Source organism: Pygocentrus nattereri, chromosome 28, assembly GCF_015220715.1.
Source record: "Pygocentrus nattereri isolate fPygNat1 chromosome 28, fPygNat1.pri, whole genome shotgun sequence".
In the NCBI taxonomy this organism is placed as follows: Eukaryota; Metazoa; Chordata; class Actinopteri; order Characiformes; family Serrasalmidae; genus Pygocentrus; species Pygocentrus nattereri.
Genome location: NC_051238.1, coordinates 21,639,969 through 21,662,613, shown reverse-complemented (window position 1 = coordinate 21,662,613; position 22,645 = coordinate 21,639,969). Strand labels below are relative to the sequence as shown.

General features: G+C 39.7%; 1 protein-coding gene across 1 annotated transcript; it reads right to left on the bottom strand.

The window, feature by feature from the left end:
* Nucleotides 1–5,180: 5,180 nt before the first annotated feature.
* myl2b (myosin, light chain 2b, regulatory, cardiac, slow) lies at nt 5,181–15,596 on the bottom strand. The gene is made up of 7 exons (XM_017702728.2): nt 15,463–15,596; nt 14,299–14,388; nt 9,470–9,545; nt 8,629–8,733; nt 8,330–8,408; nt 5,645–5,693; nt 5,181–5,472 (listed from the first exon to the last, which is right to left on the bottom strand). The coding sequence occupies exons 1-7, from the start codon at nt 15,463–15,465 to the stop codon at nt 5,374–5,376; spliced, it is 501 nt and encodes a 166-aa protein (XP_017558217.1). The 5' UTR covers nt 15,466–15,596; the 3' UTR covers nt 5,181–5,373.
* Nucleotides 15,597–22,645: the final 7,049 nt, after the last annotated feature.

Here is a 22,645-nt window from a genome sequence, read left to right as displayed (position 1 = left end):
ACACACACACACACTCACCGGTCACTTTATTAGGTATTAGGGGTCCAACCTTGCTACTAAAAGGTTGGACCCCTTTCACCTTTAGAACTGCCTTAATTCTTCATGGCACACTTTCAACAAGGTGTTGGAAACATTGTATCTACACTCTTTATCTATTTTATCAGGTCCATTTACCATATAGGAGCACTTTGTAGTTCTACAATTACAGACTATAGTTCATCTGTTCCTCTGCACACTTTGTTAGCCCCATTTAACCCTGTTCTTTAATGCTCAGGGCCCCCACAGGACCACCCCAGAGCAGTGTAAGAATCTGGATTAAACATTCTAGAAGAAGTTAGTTAACTGTAGCATTGTGAATATGCACCAAATCCGCAGTATACAGCTGCATATTATCATACTCACTGGCCACTTTATTAGGCACTTTATGTTGTGTTCTTGTTTCTGCATTGGAGCTGAAATGATTTTGCTTGTAACTCCATCTTGTGGCCATAGAAGGGCAGCACAGTCTACTGTGTGCTATGAAAATAAATGTTGGTGGTGAAAAATTCTAAAACTAGAGACTGATGTAAAATTCAAAATTAAATACCCCTTTAAAACTCTAAAATTCAGGGAAATATATCATATATTATCCTCATTGCTTTAAAATTATGTACATTTTATTATAATTATCGAGAACCTGACCTCTTAAAGCCCAAGGAACTGCAGTTGCACATGTCCATTCTCCTCTCCTTACATATTAGATTGCATGCCAACCAGATAATACATAGCAACTAATAACTGAATGATAAGCGTAGACTTGGTTTCCTGGACAGGCATCGCATCTAGTCCTGGACACTTTCTTTTAATGCATAATGTCTGTTGTGTAGTCCAGGATGTGGCTTAATCCCTCACTGGAATTAAACAGTTCAGTTAAAAGTCTGCTCAATCAGAGTTTAACCCCAGGCTGCTACATTTCATTTAAAAGGTAATAATGCATGTCTTCAAAAGACTCGACTTAAGTCAAGTCAAATCAAACTTATTTGTGCAGTGCTTTTTACAACTGATGTTGTCACTAAGCAGCTTCACAGAATTCCAGTAAAGACAAAGTTTTAACATGAATTTAAAACCCCCAGGTGAGCAAGCCAGGGGCGACAGTGGCAAGGAGAACCTCCCGCAGAGCTAAGGAAGAAACCTTGGGAGGAACCAAGGCTCACAAGGGGGGGGACCTGTCTTCCTCTGGTCAAACTACCTACAGAGTTATTATACTACTAATATTAATAGCAGTAGTATTAGTAGTAGTAATATCTAGGAGTCCATGAAAACTTCAATGCAGTTTTCCGGGCAGATAGTCCAAAGCAGGTGGCGGTAGCTGGCATGAGGGCAGCTGGTCTGAAGTGTGTAGCAGGAGGGCTCGACAGTCAGTTGTCCTTCAGTGTCCAGCCGGACATGTGGGCGGTCGTATACTCGGAAAAAGGCAGTGAGATGGAATTAGTTTTATTCTGTTTGGGTGTCTGTAAAACAGGGCATGTAAACATTTACAGAGTGTGGCTAACGACTCTGGCAGATCTGACTATGACAGCTTAACTAAAAGGAGAGGACCAGAAGGACACACAGACACGGCAGCACTCTGAAACAGTTCGGCATCCCTCCGCTCCACTGTCCACAAACCTGAGTGACCGCGTGCGAGCGGCGGGACGACAGCACCAGCATCTCAGTTTACTATAATTCCCTGTGTCCATGGATCTGCTGCCTTTATCTAAGGGGGAACATTACCTACCAAAAGCTGAACAAGTGAGTTGTCAGACTAGTTTTAGAGTCCCGAACATTTTCTGGAAGATCATTCCAGAGTTTGGGGGCTTTATAAGAAAAAGCTCTTCCCCCAGCTGCAGCCTTATGAATTCTAGGAACTATTAATAAGCCAGCACTCTGGGTAGTCATCTGAGTAGTCTGAGTAGTCATGATGGCTCGTAATAGGAAATAAGGTCTTGCAGGTACTCAGGAGTGAGCCCATGTAGGGCTTTATACGTCAATAAAAGAATTTTATACTCAATATGGAATTTAACAGGCAGCCAATGAAGTGATGATAGCACTGGGCTGATATGATCAAATGTTCTAGTTTTAGTGAGGACCCTGGCTGCAGCGTTTCGACTAGTTGAAGTTTGCTTAGATTCCTGCTCATACATCCTGACAGTAGAGCGTTACAATAGTCTGGCCTAAAAGTAATAAAGGCATGTACTAGTGTTTCTGCATCACGCAGGGATAGGGCATTTCTTATCTTGCAAAGATATCTTCCAATGTTGCAAAGATGTAAAAAAGCTGACCTAGTGATGCTGCCTATGTGTTGATCAAATGATAAATCTGAATCAATTATGACACCAAGATTTTTTGCTGCTGAGCCAGGTGTTACTAGAAAGTAAGTGAGATTTAAAATTAAACCTGATCATTTATTTCTTGAAACTTTTGGACCCAGAAGGAGAACCTCTGTTCTATTACTGTTTAGTAGGAGGATGTTCCGTAACATCCAGCATTTCATGTCTTTTACACAGTCCTCTATTTTCTTTAATCTGTAGTTGTCATCAGGCTTGGCTGATATGTACAACTGGGTATCGTCTGTGTAACAATGACAGTTAATGCAATGGTTAATTATAACTGTGTCTAATGGTCACATGTATAGTGTAAATAATAATGGTCCTAAAATAGAGCCTGGCAGAACTCCAAATCTTACTTTTGAATAATTGGAAGATAAATTGTTTACATTCACGATCTGATAACATTTTAAGGAGTACGAAGCGCTCTTTTTTGTTCACTATATATATTTTTTACAAAATATAGCAGTCAGAGGTACATTTTATGGCCTTTAAAAATATGTGGACACACCTTCTAATTATAAAGTTGATTTAGCCACACCTGTTGCTAACAGGTGAATAGAATCACATAGCCAGGGAGTCTCCACAGACAAACAGTGGGACTCATTCATCAATATCTTCCTATGTTTTAGTTAGAAAGTTAAGAAAGGTCCTAAGAAAAAGTCTACACCAGATTCATGATGTGTTCTTAAAACACAGAATTATGTGTGTAGGAGTGTGTGTAGATTCTGTTCTTACCCAAGAACAAATCCCAAATCTGAGAACGCTGGTGAAAGTCAGAATCTTCCTGAATTTTTTCCTGGATTTTAAGAAGAAATCTCTCCTTAAGAATGGGTGGTGAATGAATTGTTTGTTCTGAAGAGCTCAGTAATTATAAACCTTTGCCAAACTTTCTGACCTGCTAGAGTTACCCCAGTTGACTGAAAGCGCTGTTATTGTTAAATGGAAGTATCTAGGCACAACAACGGCTCAGTCATTAGTTAGAACACTAACCTGAATGCATGGTGCACACAGTAAAGGTGTTGGTGAAGGAGACATGATGGTCTGGGGCTGTTTTCTAGGGTGGGTTTGTGGCCCTCAGTTCCATTGAAGAGTTATGTTAATGCTACAATGTGCAAAGACATTTTAGACAATTATATGCTTCCAAATTTGTGGCAACAGTTTGGGGCCTATTCCTTGTTCCAGCATGACTGTTGATGACTGGTTTGATGAGTTTGGTGTGAAGGACCTCCAGTGGCTTGAAAAGAGCCCCACTGAACACCTCTGAGATAAAATGGTATGTGAAAGATGTGCTAGCCGCAAAGAAGGAGTGAGGGGGCAGCTCCATATCAATGCCCATGGTTTTGAAATGGGTTGTACACTCCACCGCGACAAAAAAATTTATACTTAAAAACTGGAAATCTACAGAACCTCCAAGCCAGAAACATTGGATTAACGAACTGCTATCATACTGTACTCCTGAAAAGATCCTCCACTCAGTACGGGGGACTGTAACAGAGTTTGATCGGACATGGTCTCCCTTTTTAAACATTCTAACACGACTGGACTTGCAAGACTGATTTGCATCACCCTTCACTGGTCTGCTTGTAGCTCTTATATTTTATCTTTAATGGCCATTTATGTCAAATGCAAATGTAAAATTTAATTTATACACTGTGGTTTAGAGAGAGGGGTGGGGTGGGTGGGTTTTTCTCTTTTTTTTTTTTTTCTTTTTCTTCTTTTTTTTTTTTCCTCTTCTTTTTTATCTTTTCCTTTCTAAAAAAAAAAGAAAAAAAAAAAGAAATGTACTGTTGTTATGTTCACTAACTGTTATCCTCTACTGAAGTTTTGTACATTTTCAATAAATATATCTATACAAAAAAAGAAATGGGTTGTACACCAGCTTATGATGTGTGATGACCATATAGTGTACCACGCAACATTATTTATTCTAATTATTCTCTTCATTGGTTAGCTACACTGTACAAATGGATGAGTAGTGGTTTTGAGGTTTGAAATGATGTATTTTAACTTAATGTATTTTTACCACTTTTTTTTAGAGTTGAATAAAAGTAGTTACATGTTGCCACATGAAGTAATGTTTTTAGGTCACATGGACAGAATATCTTTTACAGCATAGTTAGTACTTAGTAGTTGGTAGTATTTCTTTAAAAATCGTTTCTAATTATAATAAAAGATAACAGTAGAGATAACAATAGAGCGCTTTTTCAAGCTCTCTGATAACCAACCAAAATCTCTGAGAAATGTTTCTGACTCCTTGTTGAAAGTCTGCCATGAAGATTTAAGGCAGTTCTGAAGGAAAAAGGGGGTCCAACCTTTTACTGGTGTACCTAATAAAGTGGCAGGTGAGTGTATGATAATATGCAGCTGTGCACTGCAGATTTGGTGCATATTCACAATGCTACAGTTAGCTAACTTCTTCCAGACTGTTTAATCCAGATTCTACACTCTTTGTCTTGTGTCTCCACCACACTGTTCTGGGGTGGTCCTGTGGGGGCCCTGAGCATTAAAGAACAGGGTTAAATGGGGCTAACAAAGTGTGCAGAGAAACAGATGAACTATAGTCTGTAATTGTAGAACTACAAAGTGCTCCTATATGGTAAATGGACCTGATAAAATAGATAAAGAGTGTAGATACAAGCATGTGTACTTACTGAAGTAGCTGGTCAGTGTACACCTAACTATGAATAGCTGACTGAGAGTCAGTAGGTGGCAGCAAAGGTTCTTGTCTATGAACTGCTTCATATTTCTTATCATTACATGCTTTGAAATTTTTTCCGCAACTGCTATAAAACTAACTGAAGCCAGTGAAAGAATAGAAACAGGTAAGCCAACAACGTGTGCATGTTTTATTTAGATTTTGTTTATATAGAAGGTCACTCTGTGTGTTTTATAGTAAACAATAGGCGTGTGCCATGCACCTTCTACTTACATTCCAGTTTTATGAAACCAGTGCAGACAAACTAAATAAAACATTTTACATCAAACTGTTTGAAGCCAAAGAAGGAGTGAGGCTTGTTATTTACTCCTAGTCCTTTTCTTCTCCATGTGTGATGATGTACACCAGGTTCTTGTAGTCAAGTTTACCAGCCACATCTGGTGGGAAAGCCGTGAACATCTGCTCCATCTGAACAGACGGAGAGAAAACAGAGAGCTGGGAGTCTGAAAGGACGTCAGTGCAATATATGCACTGAGAACTTTTACTGTGGGATTATGACACTACGTGGGCAAGATGCCATTTTGCTGGTTTTAAAAATATGAAATGTAATAGAAGATGACAGAGTAATGAGTTATTTTACCTCTTCCTGAGAGAATCGGTCCGCTTGGGTTGTCAGCATCTCAGTTACACTATAGAAAGATCAACATTTTATTAGTGGGTATCACTATAGGCTACCAGTGTCATAATAGGTTTGTGTTTTTAATGTAATCTTGTTTTCTAAAATATTTTCCATTATCTTGGGGAGAATCTGTTGAATTTCAGTTACTGTTCAGGGAAGTTTATTTATTCCGTTTATTCAATTATTTATTTATTATTTGTATATGTATATATATTTTTTGTACAACCCCATTTCCAAAAAAGTTGGGACACTGCAGAACGTAAATAAAAGTAGAATGCAATGATATGCAATAATGTAAACCATATTTTAAAGGAAAATACTATAAAGACAACATATCACATTGATTTGACATTTGATTGTTTTTTGAACAATATATGCCCATTTTGAATTTGATGCCAACAACACATTCCAAAAAGGTTGGGACGAGCATGTTTACCTCTGTGTTTCATCAACTCTTCTCTTAACAGCACTCTGTAAGCGTTTGGGAACTGAGGAGACCAACTGCTGTAGTTTTGAAGTGAAATGTTTTCCCATTCTCATTTGATATAGGAATTCAGCGGCTCAACAGTTCGGGGTCTCCTTTGTTGTGTTTTTCATTTCATAATGTGCCAATTATTTTCAGTAGGTGACAGGTCTGGACTGCAGGCAGGCCAGTTTAGCACCCGGACTCTTAATGCAGAGCCATGCTGTTGTAATACATGTGGTTTGGCATTGTCTTGTTGAAATAATCAAGGCCTTCTCTGAAAAAGATGTTATCTGGACAACATGTATATATCGTTCAGCATTAACTGTGTCTTCACAGATGTGCACATCACCCATGCCATGTGCAGTAATGCACCCCTATACCATCATGAATACTTGCTTTTGAACTGTGCACTGATAACAAGCTGAGTGGTTTTTAGCCCAGAGGACACAATGTCTATGATTTTCAAAAAGAATTTCAAGTGTTGATTTGTCGAGCCTCAGGACATTTTTCCACTCCCCCTCAGTCCGCCTCTATTTTAAATGAGCTCTGGCCCAGAGAAGGTGGCAGCATTTTTTGGATCCTGTTTATATATGATTTCTTCTTTGTGTTTTAGAGTTTTAACTTGCGTTTGTGGATGCAGCAGCAAACTGTTTTCACAGACAGTGTTTTTCAGTGTGTTTCTGAGCCCATACAGGGATTTTCACCACAGAATTATGTCTGTTCTTAATGCAGTGCTGCTTGAGGGCCCAAAGATCTTGGCAAATACTGGTTTTTGGCCTCGTCCTTGCATACAGAGATTTCTCTACCATAGCTGATGAAAAGGAAAAGTTATTTACTATTTTACATTGAGAAACATTTTTCTTGAATTGTTGTAATATTTGTTCATGCAGCCTTTCACAGAATAATGAACCCCTCCTCATCTTTACTTCTGAAAGACACAGTGTCTCTGGGATGCCTTTGTGCACTCAGTCATGTTACTGACTTGTTGTCAATCAACCACCAGGCGTTTTTAGCATTACACACTTTTTCAGCCTTTTTTTGATTGTGTTGTTCGCAACAAATTCCAAATGTATTAACACGTGATATGTTGTCTTTGTACTATTTACAATTAAATATAGGGTTTAAATGATTTGCACATCATTGCATTTTGTTTTTATTTGCCTTTTACACAGCATTCAAATTTTTTTGATGTTGTATTTTAGATTCTGTTTTAGTTATAGTACTCAGTGTTGTAGAGGTTTTTACAAATTCCGTGATCTGTTGAGAAAATGGTGTAACGCCGGGGAGCGATGATGAGGCGGACACATACACTGAGAGAAGCGAGATTTATTAAGGGCAAATCCATAATCAAGGTCAAAACGGTCCAGGGTCAGAGAGCCAAAATGGATAGATTGGGGAACAGACATGACAAAAAAGGAAAACAGACTAAACAAAAACCAGAGACTAGGAAATATAACTGAGGCCAGAAGATATAACACCAAACAACACAATACAATACAAAGAATACACTACAAAGACCAGCAACCTAACAGGGGAAAACACAGGGCTTAAATACAGGAACAGGTAACAAGACACAGGTGGTTAACAAGAGGGTTAACAAGACACAGGTGAAAATGATCAAGGGTGGAGTCTAGAAACAAGGGGGCAGGACCGGGAAGAAACAAAACAAAAGCACATGGAGGACTGGGAGGGGCCAATCGTGACAAATGGATGGCTAGAAAACTAAAAATAATTCTCAATATTTTAGAGAAATTCAATTAGTTTTAATGGAAGAATGATATGTGTTTATATTATTTTAGTAGTTAGTTTTTAAAGTGTTAATAATGTAATAGGAGTGAGTTCACATTGTAGGTTATGTACAGATATCACCCTAAATCTTGCAATCATAACAGCCATAACAGCTCCATTTAAAGTTCAACACTACGGTCTTGAGATTGTACAGTCTAGGGGTTCCCAACTTTCAGCCCACTAGAAAGTTATCCTAACCCACCCGCACACACTTCCTGAAATAATAAAGAATAACAAAATATAGCGTGGTGTTATAAAATAACACTGAAAACATGTTTTGAAGCTTACCTTCCTTCGTGTATATTATGTATAGTATATACATTCATATTTGGGTACCCCTGGTATAGACTCTGAGGATGAATCACACAGTCTAATCTAATAAGGTTACTCACAAATCCTTCTTCAAATACCCTTTCCCTTCAGGGTCGAAGACTTTAAAGGCGTTCAGAATGGTCTCCTCTGGATCTGCACCTAATGACGGAAATACAGAAAAGGGATATACTAATATGGTACGTAAATTGCAGGTTTTGTTTTGATTTTCTTTTCACATAAGGCATTTTGGCTACAGTTTCCATAGAGGTTCATTATACTTTTATAACAAAAAGTCCATTTTACTGTTCATTTTACTTAAATATTGTGTTGTTTTTATTTTCCAAATACAATCACAGGTCACTCTCTTACTGCCCCCTACCTTTGAGCTTTTCTCCAAACATGGTGAGGAAGACGGTGAAGTTAATGGGTCCAGGAGCCTCCTTCAGCATCTCATCAATCTCCTCCTGTTTCACATTCAGCCGACCTGCAGCACCACAGAGTGTCAGGAGGTCAAAGCCCTTCATACACACACACACACACACACACACACGTTCTACATCCTCATTCAAAAGGCCCATAGGGCTAAATTCGTTCCTAAATTCAGTTCATCAGTGTTTTCATGTATATTACAGTATCACGTTTTCAGGTGATGTTTAACTTTGCTTTAGTTAAGTAAATCAACTCATGCTCACTGAGAACTGCCACTCTAGTCTTAAAGAAAACTGACATGGCTTATTTTGATTGGACTGTTCTGTTACACAGCATTGCAAACATTAACCAGCAAGATCTCCAGGATCGTCTCTCTATTTAGTTTTAATATAATTTGATCAATTCTTTCAAAACCATCTGAAGCGCCAATCAAATGTGAAATTGAAGTTAAGCAATATATTGTTATCTGACAATACCACAAAAACTAAAAATCATTACTGTCATGTGATGACAGTTTTAAAAATGCATAGCACAGGCCCCTCCCCTCCCCACCCACTTAACTCTGACGGGATACATCTAGATGCCTAGTTGTGTGCATTGACAGTGGTCTCTGTGAAAGACAGTAAGTGAGAGAATCTTCGGAAGAGACTGCGTGATGTATTGCTGATACAGTTTTAAATTTTGTTTTACACTGTTTTGAACATTCATTTTTACTTTTTTTTCGATACTGTTTTGAAACCCTAACCCAACACTGCATGATACATTGTGGTAATTTGTGGTTGTTTGCTCACCGAGCGCTGCAAATGTGTCTCTCAGGTCATTCTTGTCGATGAATCCATCTCTGTTCTGGTCCATAATGGTGAAGGCCTGTGGCAGTTCAACAGGGACAGAGAAAGAGAGAGAGAGAGAGGGAAATAAAGAGAGGGAGACAGAACTGATGGGCGTTGCAGTAGAGTAACTGAAGTGCAAAGCTGTATTCACAGCTTTCCTTACAAACTCTGCCAACTTTTCCCTCTGATGCTTTTCCTCCTTTTCACTCTCTTTTTTTTCTAGCTGAGGCTGACTCTATTTTTCTTCTGCCTGTAGCCGCTCTCCCTTTTAGCTGTTTGTGTGTTTGCAGTTAGGTGTGTTTGTGTGTAGGTGAGCGAAGGAGAGTAGAAAGAGGGGAGTGTGTGTGTGCGTGCGTGTCCATCACTGCCATCTCGGATTAGCTTCACATTTATCCTGTTTGTCGTGCTCTTTCCACGGTCGCCTTGATACTTGGAAGAATGTCTGTCCTTCTCTATTTTCCACCCAACTTTCAGACAGCTGACGGTATGTGTGTGTGTGTGAGTGCGAGTAGGAATGTGTGTATGTGTGTGTTCAGAGTGTAAATCACCTCACTGCTCTAATAGCACCTGACAGACTTTGAATTATTCACCAGTGGTGTTAAACGGTAACACCGAAGTGCCATACGCACAACTCGCGCTGTAGTTCAGAGCTTTTAGAGCTATTCCAAGTAAATGTAGAGAAGACTGCTTTACATTTGTAGTCTCATTACATTCATCTGCAGTAAAGCTGAAAATGAGAGTGTTGTGATTTAGTTCTGGTTTTCTTAGCATTCCAAGGCATATGGATAAAAGAGGCATAATTGATTGATCAGATTTTATGCCATACGTTTGCCTACAATTACTGGGATAATATCTAGCGATGTTTATGAACCATGTAGGGCCGCCCACAATAATTTGATTACTCGAGTATTCCTTTCTTAAATTGGTATCTGGTTCTCTGTTTAGTATGTGGAAGCCTAATCTTTTTTCATGCTTTCCACAAGGCTGTTTAGCTAACAGAGCACAGATGCCTAAGAAATGATGAGTGCGCTTTAAATTATCGGATGGCAAAAAATTTGCTCAGTATAAATGTGCTAAAACAGGCTGGTGCTTTTGCCCTCGTATGCACACAGGCTCTTTAAGCTGTGAAGCAAGAACCAAATGACTGAGCTCAGTTCAGCCTGAAAGTTGGTACTGACTAACCCTAACCCTATAGTAAAAAAAACAAAAACAAACAAACAACAACATACTAACCAAACTTGATTAAATAAATAAAACATTGTCTTAAAAATGCAGAAACAAGACTTATAAATTATATACAGGCTTCAGCCTTGCAGGTAATTCACAGGTGGCCTACTGGATATTTTGGACAGTACTTTGAACTGCAGTAACAGACATACTTGTGTTAAGGCTTGTGTTAATTATGAAATATAAATGTTGTTGATTTTAAGGTTTATTCTGAGAACAATTTGAGTGCTGGTTTGGAAATAACCAAAGCCTGTAAAGTGTTGTTTGGGCCGGATCTAGAACCATGCTGTACACTGGCACAACTGAGCTTGTGCGTGTTACTTATGTCTTATGTATGTCTTGTATGCTTAACTTTGTCTTATGATATTCTAAAGCAGCCTAAGCCTAAGCTAAATAAGCCTTAAGAGGCCGTGCTACTATGGTTTTCCCTATAAAAAAAACAGGTTTTGCCTATAAATGTCAAAAAACTTGCCACATTAATATACAGCACTGTGCAAAAGTCAGAGACCACATTAGTGTATTTAATTTCCAGTAAAAATGGAAATGAATTGATTAATTAATCCTTGCTTTCTGAGAGATCGGATATAAGATAATGTACTTGCATAAGAAAAGAAAAGTCAAAGGAAAATAAGCACAAAAAAAAAAAGACATAAGAGATAACAAGACTTCTAACAACTATGCAACGCCTGGTAGACCACCAAAACTGTCATCATCACATAAACAGTACTTAAAGCTTATATCTTTGCGAGAGAGGAGACAGCTCAGCGCAATGTATGTGTAGCTGTCAAGAATCAAATAAAAAACCTGATATTGTTCTTTCCAGAACAACTGACTGACCACCCCTGAGCTCAGACCTCAACATGATTAAACGTGTTGATCAGCAGAAAATGCAACCAATTTCTAAGACTGAACTTTGGAGGTGTGGAAAAACATCCGTTCAAATTTCTTTGAAAAAAAACCGTCTCCTGATAAGAATTTAAGCTGTTATAAAAGCAAACACCAAATGCTGAAAATATTGATATTATTTTAGTTGTTGAGGCTTTTGTGTAATTTTCTGCTTTTTGCTTTTAAATAAATACCTTGTACTGAAAGTATGTGACTGGAAGTGAAATAAATGAACATGCAACCCAAACATCATTTATGAGTGGTTGCATGTTTATTTATATGGAGTATTTTACAGCAGCTTTGAACAGCTAATTACTGACTTAGATCTCTAGATGAGACGACCAAGCGCATGCACAAGCCAAACGGCCAGAAATGAGTCACCAAATAAGGAATGCAGAGAAGTGACTCAGTTTGAACGGTTCAAACTAGCGATGTAACGGCGATGGCAACAGACTTCAATAAACAAACTGAATATTGGCCAGATGTGTCTGATACTCATTCAGTACTGTCTCTGAGCCTCATGGCACTTCACTTAGGCTATGTTTACACAGCAGGTAAAAGTGGCCCAAATCTGATTTTCTCAACAAATCCAATTTTGTGTTTTGTGTTTTGTGTTGTCTTTTAAATGTGATCTGTATGCGACATCAGTCTGAACAGATCAGCTCCCAAACCGACCCACATGTGCAAAAGAACAGAGCATCACGCGGCTCGTCCAGGGGTAAACAGTCATGAAGACTAGCGAAAACTAGTTGCTCCAGGTTTCGTCTTCACCAGCATCGCAGGAGCGATTATGAATGATTATGAATTACATCACTGTGCCATTCAGATGTACCAGCATTGAGATAGTATGGGACTGTTTCAGGTCACTCCCACTTTTCATAAAACGCCTCAGTCAGAGACCGCCTCAGTCAGAGACCGCCTCAGTCAGAGACCGCCTCTATCAGTGCAGTTTCGAAAGCTTTACCATCCAGTCTTCAAACAGAGATCCTCTTAGCTTTTATTTGGTATTTAGCTTATTAAACTGTAAACACTGTTTGACCAGAGGAGGACGGGTCTCCCCTTGTGAGTCTTGGTTCCTCCCAAGGTTTCTTCCTCCAGACTGAGGGAGATTTTCCTTGCCACCATCGCCTCTGGCTCGCTCACTGGGGGATATATGTTGTAACTGTGTGTTTTCAAACTTCTGTAAAGCTGCTTTTTGACAACATCGTTATAAAAAGCGCAATACAAATAAACTTGAACTGAATTGAATTGAAGGAAGTTCTAGTGGTTGACAGCTGAACTCATCACCCCCAATGTGTTCGAGTTTGCCGTAAAAAGGGCGCGTTATTTGGCCACTTCTTTGGTTTGTGTCCTCGGGTTGTTTAAACCGTTCTCTGACCCTGCGGCCTCAGGCTCCTCCGGCCGTGCTCGGCCACTTCGTTTGAAACCTCTCCAGTGCAGTTGCTCCGAGTCTGAGTCTCCTCTATTTTCTTGTATAGAATCATCAGCCTAAATGTTTCTGAGTCTCAGCAGCGCGAAATTATGACGAGTTGGACGGACGTAAAAGTCGCATGAATTGTGATCTGGCTGTTCAGACTGAGTTGCATCACCACAGATCAGATACGGATCGGATTTCAGTACCACAGGTGAAAGTGTCTTGAATCGGAATTGAAAATGTCAGATTCAATGCATTTTTACCGTTCACACTGACACACAAATGACAAATCTGTGTCACAAACGAGGGGAAAGATCAGATTTGGGCCGCTTTTACATGCTGTGTAAACGTAGCCTTAAAGCGCATTATTCCGAAATGTGAGAAGTATCAGGAACAGAACGGAAAGCTCATAGACTGCCATAGACTGTACCTAATAAAGTGACAGGTGAGTGTACAACAGTGTACAAATTTGCCACTCTTGTTCCTCTGTGCTGCTGTGCATCAGAATAAAACTAATGCACAGGAACATTTCCCTGTACTTAGTGAGCGTTTTGTATTAAGTTCAGTTCACAATACATGCGACACGACTGGGTAATAACAAACGTCTGCAATTTGGATGTATTTTACACTTGATGCAGCTGCCAGCACCACAAAAACTTCATATTTGGAAAGCTAAAGTTTTTGGGGTTAAACTCGCATTTTACAATGCACAACTTTTTTTTTGTTTAGATGTTACAACTTTGCTATTACACTGGAATTATAGTGAACGTTTATTTTGGTGTTGCAGTATCCAGAAGCATATCATCTCCATTTTTGTTGATTTCAATTTTTCATTTCATTTTAACACACCAGCTGTCCTGTATGTTATATGTACGTTGTAAAATTTCATTATGAATGGACCAATAGGAATCCTCTAAAACCACTCTCTTTACATTAATTTAGATTGAAAGGTAAAAGCGTTTTAAGTTACTATTTTGGAGAGGCTTGTTTTTCTTTGGACAGTGACAATATTAATACTTTCGTTTTCATTTTATTGCTCTTTTGCTCTAGTTACAGCCTCATGTTAGATAAAATGAGATATACAGGATTTAAGTGAAAAAAGCACTGATCTGATATCGGATTGGTAGTTCAGATATCAGAATCAGTACGTGAAGAGAAAAACAGTGCGTCTCTAGTTCGAACTAACGAGAGTTCATTTTAATCGAAGCAAACCTGTTAAGTGTGAATACTTTGTCGATTAAGTAGCACCAGACTTCATGTGTACCTCTTTGAACTCCTGTATCTGTGCTTGCTCAAACATGGAGAAGACATTGGAGTTGGCCCCTTCTGCCCTTTTCTTTGCCTTCTTAGGTGCCTAGATAGAAAGAAGTATAAATGAATGATTTAAATACTTTAGTGTTAACACCAAGCATCTTTTTGGTCTGTTTCAGGTCTAGAGAACTAGTGGAAATGTTTGCGTGGGATTTATAATTAGCACAGTGAGGGAGTGGTCCCCTCTCAGGCTCAGCCTGTGGATCAGATGTGGGATTACACTCTGGCGCTGGCTTTTGACAGGCCCAGCTTTGAGCAGTGTTTGAGTGGTAATCCTATGAAGACAGGGATTATTCTCGACTATTTACATTGCTGCCACAGAACCGGGAAAACAGCGGAGAATGCATTTCTGCTCAGTGACATCACACTCCTAGATCCGTGGCAGCACAGACAGCTGCTTGTCGGTGGTGTGTGGATTACATCCGAACAGCTGTGGTGTAGAAGTAGAGGTCAAAGAATTGCTGTGGAGCAGAGCGCAGATTTTCCACAATAATGAACAACTTTAGCCTGAGTAATGAGTCAGTGTCCCCCGACTTGGAAAGCTAATACAAGTTTCTTGGGCCAAATCACACAACAAATTGCTTAAATACATCTTGACACACATTGACGTACAACAACAAGACATCTTACAGTTATACACTCTTAAAAAGATGGTGCTTCAAGGGTTCTTCTGCGAAGAAAATGGTTCTATATAGGGCCTTGGACACTCGAAGATCCCTCTGCATGAATAAAGGATCCATTGCATTATGAAACTGTTCTTCAGGCTGATGGAGAATGTGCTGTAGCACCTTTTTGAAAATGGTGTCAAGCTTGTAACAATATAAGGACCCCTTTGGGTGCTATACAGAACCCTATATAGAAAAGGTTCTATATAGAACTGTCCATAGCACATCGTCAGTCAATTTGAAGAACCTTTTCATGAGGCAAAGCATCTTTTTTTCTCATTAAACCAACCAAAAGACGAGATATATAAATCTCCAAAGTTCTTGTTTGAATCTGTTTTTGTTTTTCTTTGCAAAACAGAGACAGAATTAAAAGACTTTGCTGAACACATGAAAAAAAAAGCAGGCATTCTAAGGAAAGCTATGCAAAAGCTAATGATGAAGATAAGACTCACCATAGCTGTGGTCAAAAGACTCCAATATGAAAAGCAGCGCTTGGGAGTGTTACAGAGAGGGGACAGTGATGATTTTATATAGTCTCACTCCCCATCCTTGTCCTACCCTTTTGCTATAAATATTTCATGGTGCATGTCCAGGTAGCCGACAGCGCGCCTGAACCGCTTGTCTATTGTAGGAATCCTGACTGAACAGGGTTTAGAGTATCAGCCAATGGGGCTTAGACACATAGCACAGCAGATGCGTATTGAAATGTTTCTGGAAGCTTATAAGTCTGCTAGTTTAGTTCAGATGGCCACTTCTTTCTTCCATCCACTGTTGGTTTGGGTTGTCTCCAGGATGAATGCAGAAACAGGGAGGTTCATGAAGGAACTAGCAATCAATTGTTATGAGTCATTGTTATAAACTATATGTAACACACATTGCTTAATATCGCAGCGCTTGATGTTATGTGAGCTATTGTACCGTCTCCAGTAGGGACTGTTTAGATTGCCCCTGATGTTGTCATATGACTGCTCTATTGAGATTCCTCCAGTGGTTCCCGATTACCAATATAAAGCTCTAGATATTGCAAGTTCTGAAAGACAGTGCTCCTCTCTATACTCTAACAGAGATCCAGAATTGTACCCTGTGCCAGTCGTCCAACCCATGGGCACCACCTTCCCATTCTCCCTTGTGGCTGTCATTGGTGCCCGTGGGTGGGGTAACTGGCACACACCCCTTCGATGCTACTAAGATCTTCTACCGTAGGATGTCTGGCAAAGCCTTCTATGAGGAGCAGGCTAGGCCTTTCATACTGCTTTGGGAACCTGGGTGCTCAGTGGTAGTTTCATGCTTCTTTCTGGCCCAGTTTAAAAATAATCTTTTCAGTTCATATTCCCACGGACCCATTACTGTTCTTGTTGGAGGTGTTACCTGAACACATGTTTACCAGTGACCAGTGCTACATACTGCATGTTCTGTTGATGAAAATTAATTACGGTTAATTGGAAGATGCCTAATCCCCCAACAATTGTACAGTGGTCACAAAAAGTCAAACATGTTTATACGATGGAACACATGACAGCCCAGCTAGAACTAAAAGTAATTGTTTTTCTAAGAAGATGGGAAGCTGTTATTGTCTACCATAGCTAGGGGTGGGCCCTTTTTTATTTTAATATCTTTCTTTTATTTTTTTATTGTTTTATTTATTTTTTTATTCTCATGCTCATGTACTGTCCCTGCAACATGTATGTTAAGTGAAGCCCCAATCTCAAGGTGAATTTGTTATATGTTAATAGCCAGTCAAGGTATGTTAATGGCAATAAAGGAAAAAAAAAAAATTAATAAATATATATATATATATATATATATATATATATATATATATATATATATTCCTACACTATTTAAGCATTCTCTTCTACCTGTGTCACAGTTTTATTATTTTATTTATTATTGTGTGCTTCTATGACTGCGTTACTTGCTATTTTCATGAATTGAGTGAAATTAATAATTGATACATTGTATATATTTTCATATACCCATCCTGCTACTGATTTATTCATCTTTACTTTGTACATTATCTACACTCTATACATTACTGCTGCATTGTGTCTATGGAATAAGTGCTTGGCCAATAATTCATGCATGTCAGGTTTAGACCTCCACATCGGGAGCCAGCAGGCTAACTATTTGCTTGACCTACTGGAGACACTTTTTCTGCCATTTTGCCTTTTTTCCTGTCATTTTTAAAAACGTTTGCTATTTTTATGCAATATAAAGAGGGATTTAACTGATATTTCTAAGAGGGGCTCAGCACATTTTTACCACTTTATTTTCTATCCTAAACAGCAGGTGAGCCTACACTCACCGGCCACTTTATTAGGTATTATTGTTCAGTTGCTTGTTAACACAAATAGCTGATCAGCCAATCACACGGCCGCAACTCAGTGCATTTAGGCATGTAGAGGTGGTCAAGACAACTTGCTGAAGTGCAGACCGAGCATCAGAACGGGGAAGAAAGGGGATTTAAGTGGCTTTAAACGTGGCGTGTTTGTTGGTGCCAGACGGGCTGGTCTGAGTATTTCAGAAACTGCTGATCTACTGGGATTTTCACACACAACCATCTCTAGGGTTTACAGAGAACGGTCCGAAAAAGAGGAAATATCCAGTGAGCGGTCAGTTGTGTGGACGAAAATGCCTTGTTGATGTGAGAGGTCAGAGGAGAATGGGCAGACTGGTTCCAGATGATAGAAAGGCAACAGGAACTCAAATAACCAACCAAAATCTCTGAGGAACATTTCCAACACCTTGTTGAAAGTATGACATGAAGAATTAAGGCAGTTCTGAAGGCAAAAATGATATGTGAAATGATAATGGTGAAAGAGTCATAAATGGGAAAAAAAGCTTGCTTTGGGTACTATTTTGCCTTACAACAACCTGCATATACCTCTGCACAATGATAGTATGTAAGACACATTTTTGGCCTAAACCATAGCTCAAAACTATTATTAAATCATTTTCTGATATCAGGCAGCACATTTGTAACCAATACCTGTGTGTGAGGTAGCTTTTAGTGGAATCAAAGGCTTGGGACATCTGCTTCCTTGAGTTTCATTGAGTTCCATTGAGTTTTGGTTTGGTAAATTTCTCTATTACAGTATGAAACTACTTTTAATGGCTTTGCTTATATCTCACCAATTGTGGACAGTTTCCCCTGTGCACAATCATATTTTACAATGCAAACACATCTTCATGTATATAGTGTCCTATTAAATCTTATGGCAGGAATTGTGTATGTATATATACACAGTAGCTGGTAAAACACTGTTTGTAAACGCACAGATATAAATAAATGCAAATGTTTGTTTGTACTATTTAATTATGAAGTATAGTGTTGGGTCTGTAAATATGCATCGTGTTATGTCAAACAAGTGAAACAGATCATTTAAATAACCGATTTCTGTCTTTTTTTGAGAAACACTTAAAGTAAGCATACCTATGTCATACACTATAGATATAAATGCCTAGAAGGGTGTCACGGTTGGCTCCTCCCACTACTCCATGTGCCCCTTTGTTTTGATCTTCCATGTGCATTTGTTTTGTTTTAGCCCCCTCGTTTCATGACTCCACCCCTGATTGTCTCCACCTGTGTTTGCACCTGTCCCTCGTTACCCTTATGTATTTAAGCCCTGTGTTTTTACTGGTCTTTGCGTGAATCGCTGTCTGTGTTTAGATGTTTATGGCTGTGATGTGTTCATTTTGTCATGTCTGTCTCTTCTGCTCTCCGTATTGGCTATTTGAACCTGGACAGTTTAGACTATGACCCTGGATTTGCCCATAATAAATCTTGCTTATCTCCGCATATGCGTCCACCTCCTCGCTCCCCGTTACAAAGGGATTCAGCCCATAGTTGTGTCTCAGACAGACTTATTCTGAGACTGGTTTGAAGAGGTGCTTGGCAATATACTCTTATCCACACATCATACCCTTTGGATGACTTGCTGTATATTTGTGTATGACAAGGGATGTGCACTCTACACTATATGGCCAAAAGTATGTGGACAACTTCTAATTATTGAGCACGTTTTATTGAGTGTTTCAGTCACATCCATTGCTACACATTAAATCATGTACAATCTGTTGCGCTAGATCTGCCCCAGTCCAGTGTAAGTGCAGTTATTGTGGAATAGAAGTGACTAGGAGCAACAACAGCACAACCTCAAAGGGGTACCCCACTCACAAAGCAGGGATGCCTGAGTGCTGAAGCGCATATTGCATAAAAATCACCTGAATCACTCGATACACGGTTCTAAACTGCCTCTGGAATAAACATCAGCAGAAGAACTGTGCACCGGGAGCTTCATTAAGGGTTTCTATGGTCGAGCAGCTGCACACAAGCCTAAGCTCTGTATGCACAATGCCAAGCGTACAGCTAAAGTGTGGTGTTAACTACACTGCTGCTGGACTCTTGAGCAGTGGAGACGTGTTCTCTGGAGTGATCAATCACTTTTCACTACATGGCAGTCTGATGGATGAATCTGCGTTTGGTGTATGCCGGGAGACCTTTATTTACTGGAAGGCATAGTGCCAACAGTAAAATTTGGTGGAAAAGGGATAATGGTCTGGGGCTGTTTTTCAGGGTTTGGGAAAGGGCCCTTAATGGAGACATGTTTTTTTCTTCTTTTTCAGTTTAATATACTTCCCTGTGCTCTTTAAAAGACATCTGTGATGAGTGGGGAAATACTTTAAATGAGCTTTTTAACCTAGAAATTTCTAGCAAAAAAATTTCTAGCAAAACAGCAGAGATTTATACACAAGTACACACTCACTGAAAACTTTATTAGGTATGCCGAGTTTATATTTACACCCATTCTCCATTTTATCAGATAAGTGCACTTTGTAGTTGTACAATTATCTTTACTCCGTTTATCAATGGTCAGGCCTCCCACAGGACCACCACAGATCAGGTTTTATTTGGGTGGTGCATCATTCTCAGCACAGCGGTGACACTGACATGTTTAGTGTGTGTTGCGCTGGTATGAGTGGATCAGATACAGCAGTGCTACGGGAGTTTTTAAACACTGTGTCCACTCACTGTTCACTCTATTAGACATTCCTATCTGTTGGTTCAACTTGTAGATGTAAAGTCAGAGACTCATCTGTTGCTGCACAATCTGTCTAGTCCTTCATCAGTGGTCATAGGATTTTGCCCACATGATGCTGTTGGCTGGATAGTTTTGGTTATGGAGAATGATCTACCACACAAATAATACCCGATTTGTGGTGGTCCTGTGGGGGTCCTGATTATTGATGAATGAGGTAAAGTTGTGATAAGAAATCATGCAAAAAAATACAAGGACTACAGTCTGCAAAGTGCACCAATGCTAAGTGGAGCAGATAAAATGGACAGTGAGTGTAGAAACAAGCCAGGTGTACCTAATAAAGTGCCCGGTGAATATACAGTGTCAGGCAACTCCTGTGGATTGGGAGGGAAAATCTAGCTCTGGTTCCTTGCTCTCCTTCCTTTCCAGTGTACGTTAATGTTAATGTTACAGTATACAAAGGTATTTTAAACAATTATACGCCTCCAATTTTGTGGCAACAGTTTGGGGAAGAACCCTTTCTCGCTCCAGCATAACTGTGTCCCTGCGCACAAGGCAAAGTCTGTACAGATGTTTGATGAGGATCTCCAGTGGCCTGCACAGAGTCTTGACCTCAGCCCCTCAACCCCACCGAACACCTTTGGGATGAAGTGGAACATTGATTGCTAGGTCTTCTCATCCAACATCAGTGCCTGAACTCCCAAAGATTCTTTTGACTGAATGTGCACCAATTCCAATATCTTGTGGGAAGCCTTCCCAGAAGAGTGAAAGTAGTGGGAGGGGGGTTCCATATTAATTACCATGGTTTTGTAATAGGACGTCCAATAAACATATATACACTCACTGGCCAGTTCAGTTGCTTATTAACACAACTAGCTAATCAGCCAATCACACGGCCGCAACTCAGTGCATTTAGGCATGTAGAGGTGGTCAAGACAACTTGCTGAAGTGCAGACCGAGCATCAGAACGGGGAAGAAAGGGGATTTAAGGGGCTTTGAACGTGGCGTGGTTGTTGGTGCCAGACGGGCTGGTCTGAGTATTTCAGAAACTGCTGATCTACTGGGATTTTCACGCACAACCATCTCTAGGCTTTACAGAGAACGGTCCGAAAAAGAGGAAATATCCAGTGAGCGGTCAGTTGTGTGGACGAAAATGCCTTGTTGATGTGAGAGGTCAGAGGAGAATGGGCAGACTGGTTCCAGATGATAGAAAGGCAACAGGAACTCAAATAACCAACCAAAATCTCTGAGGAACGTTTCCAACACCTTGTTGAAAGTGTGCCACGAAGAATTAAGACAGTGCTGAAGGCAAAAGGGGGGTCCAACCTTTTACTAGCAAGTTCAGTACCTAATAAAGTGGCTGGTGAGTGTATATATGTAAGGGTCAGGTGTCCACATAAGTTTGGCCATACTGTATTTTTTCAGCAGGAAACTCACGAATTCATGGCATTGACCCTTAAACAAGAAGTTCTTTTCTGAAGTGTGAAGTACTTACAATTGTAGCAAGATGTATGTAGACCTTGGTTAGGGTTACACATATTACGAAAGATTCATTTGTATTACAGGTAGTTTGAAAGCATGAAGTTAGGAGCTTGAGAAATACGTTCCTGTTTCACAGTGGAAAGGTCACACTGGAGAGGTGCTGCATATTTAAGTAAAGTGCTCCATTGTGGCTGTGTGACAAAGAGGAGGCATACAGTATCACATCCCGCAGATAAGTTGCTGCCTGCATGTGAAATGTTAAAACGCATAAATCTCGTGTACGGTTGGAGAGAATGGGCCGTTGTCAATATTTTACATTGAGATGTGTTGTTCACCTGCAGGCACCTGTTTTGATGCCTTTTGGACCCGAGAGACAATCAATACATCAGAGTTCAACTCCATTTCTAAATATTCCAGGAACGATTTGTCCAGGCATAGTCAAACATCTGTGTGTTCTGAGGACACAGGACTTACAGCATCGGTTCAAAACTGCTGCAGTCTGGTGCCGTTCATTCTAAATATTGTATTGGCACTAGATTACAGCGCGTGTCAAAGATGATGCCGTATCTCAGTATATTCGTTTTATTCAAAACTGCATGCCATTTCATATCACCAAATCCCATCGAGTCACCTCTGGGGAGTGCAGCACTGCCCAGAAAATCCATGGAAATGCCTAACTCTCATTGTTTTGAGCAAATGACACGGGGAGGGCGGTGGGCGCACCCTCCAAATATTTCCATATTTAGATTCAGACAAAAGTAATATGTGTTGGTGCATCCGGCTTGTATATCAGCACTTATTTAAATTTCAAATTTAACAATGAACCATATGAAAACAGGATACATTATTGCCTTCTTATGAGACTGATGCACTCGATTCCCCCTGAAGCCATAAATAAAAGGCAATAAAACTGAAACTTTTAATAAGCACCTATAATGCATCCCCTAGGTGGTTTGTAAAGCGTGAACGCGTTTCTAGCTAAAGATAGACTTGACTTGTAGGCCCTGTTTGATTTTAATAGGAAAAAAAGAAGAAAGATGACAGATGTGTTCCTGTTGTAATTGCTCACAGTCATAGACTTTCATAATATTTAACCCTGAGAAGTGAATATTAT

Coding starts and splice junctions, on each gene's coding strand:
- myl2b (XM_017702728.2), bottom strand. Junction 8,734..9,469: donor AGACACATTTGCAGCGCTCG/GTGAGCAAACAA, acceptor GTGGTGCTGCAG/GTCGGCTGAATGTGAAACAG. Junction 5,473..5,644: donor ACCGATTCTCTCAGGAAGAG/GTAAAATAACTC, acceptor CCGTCTGTTCAG/ATGGAGCAGATGTTCACGGC.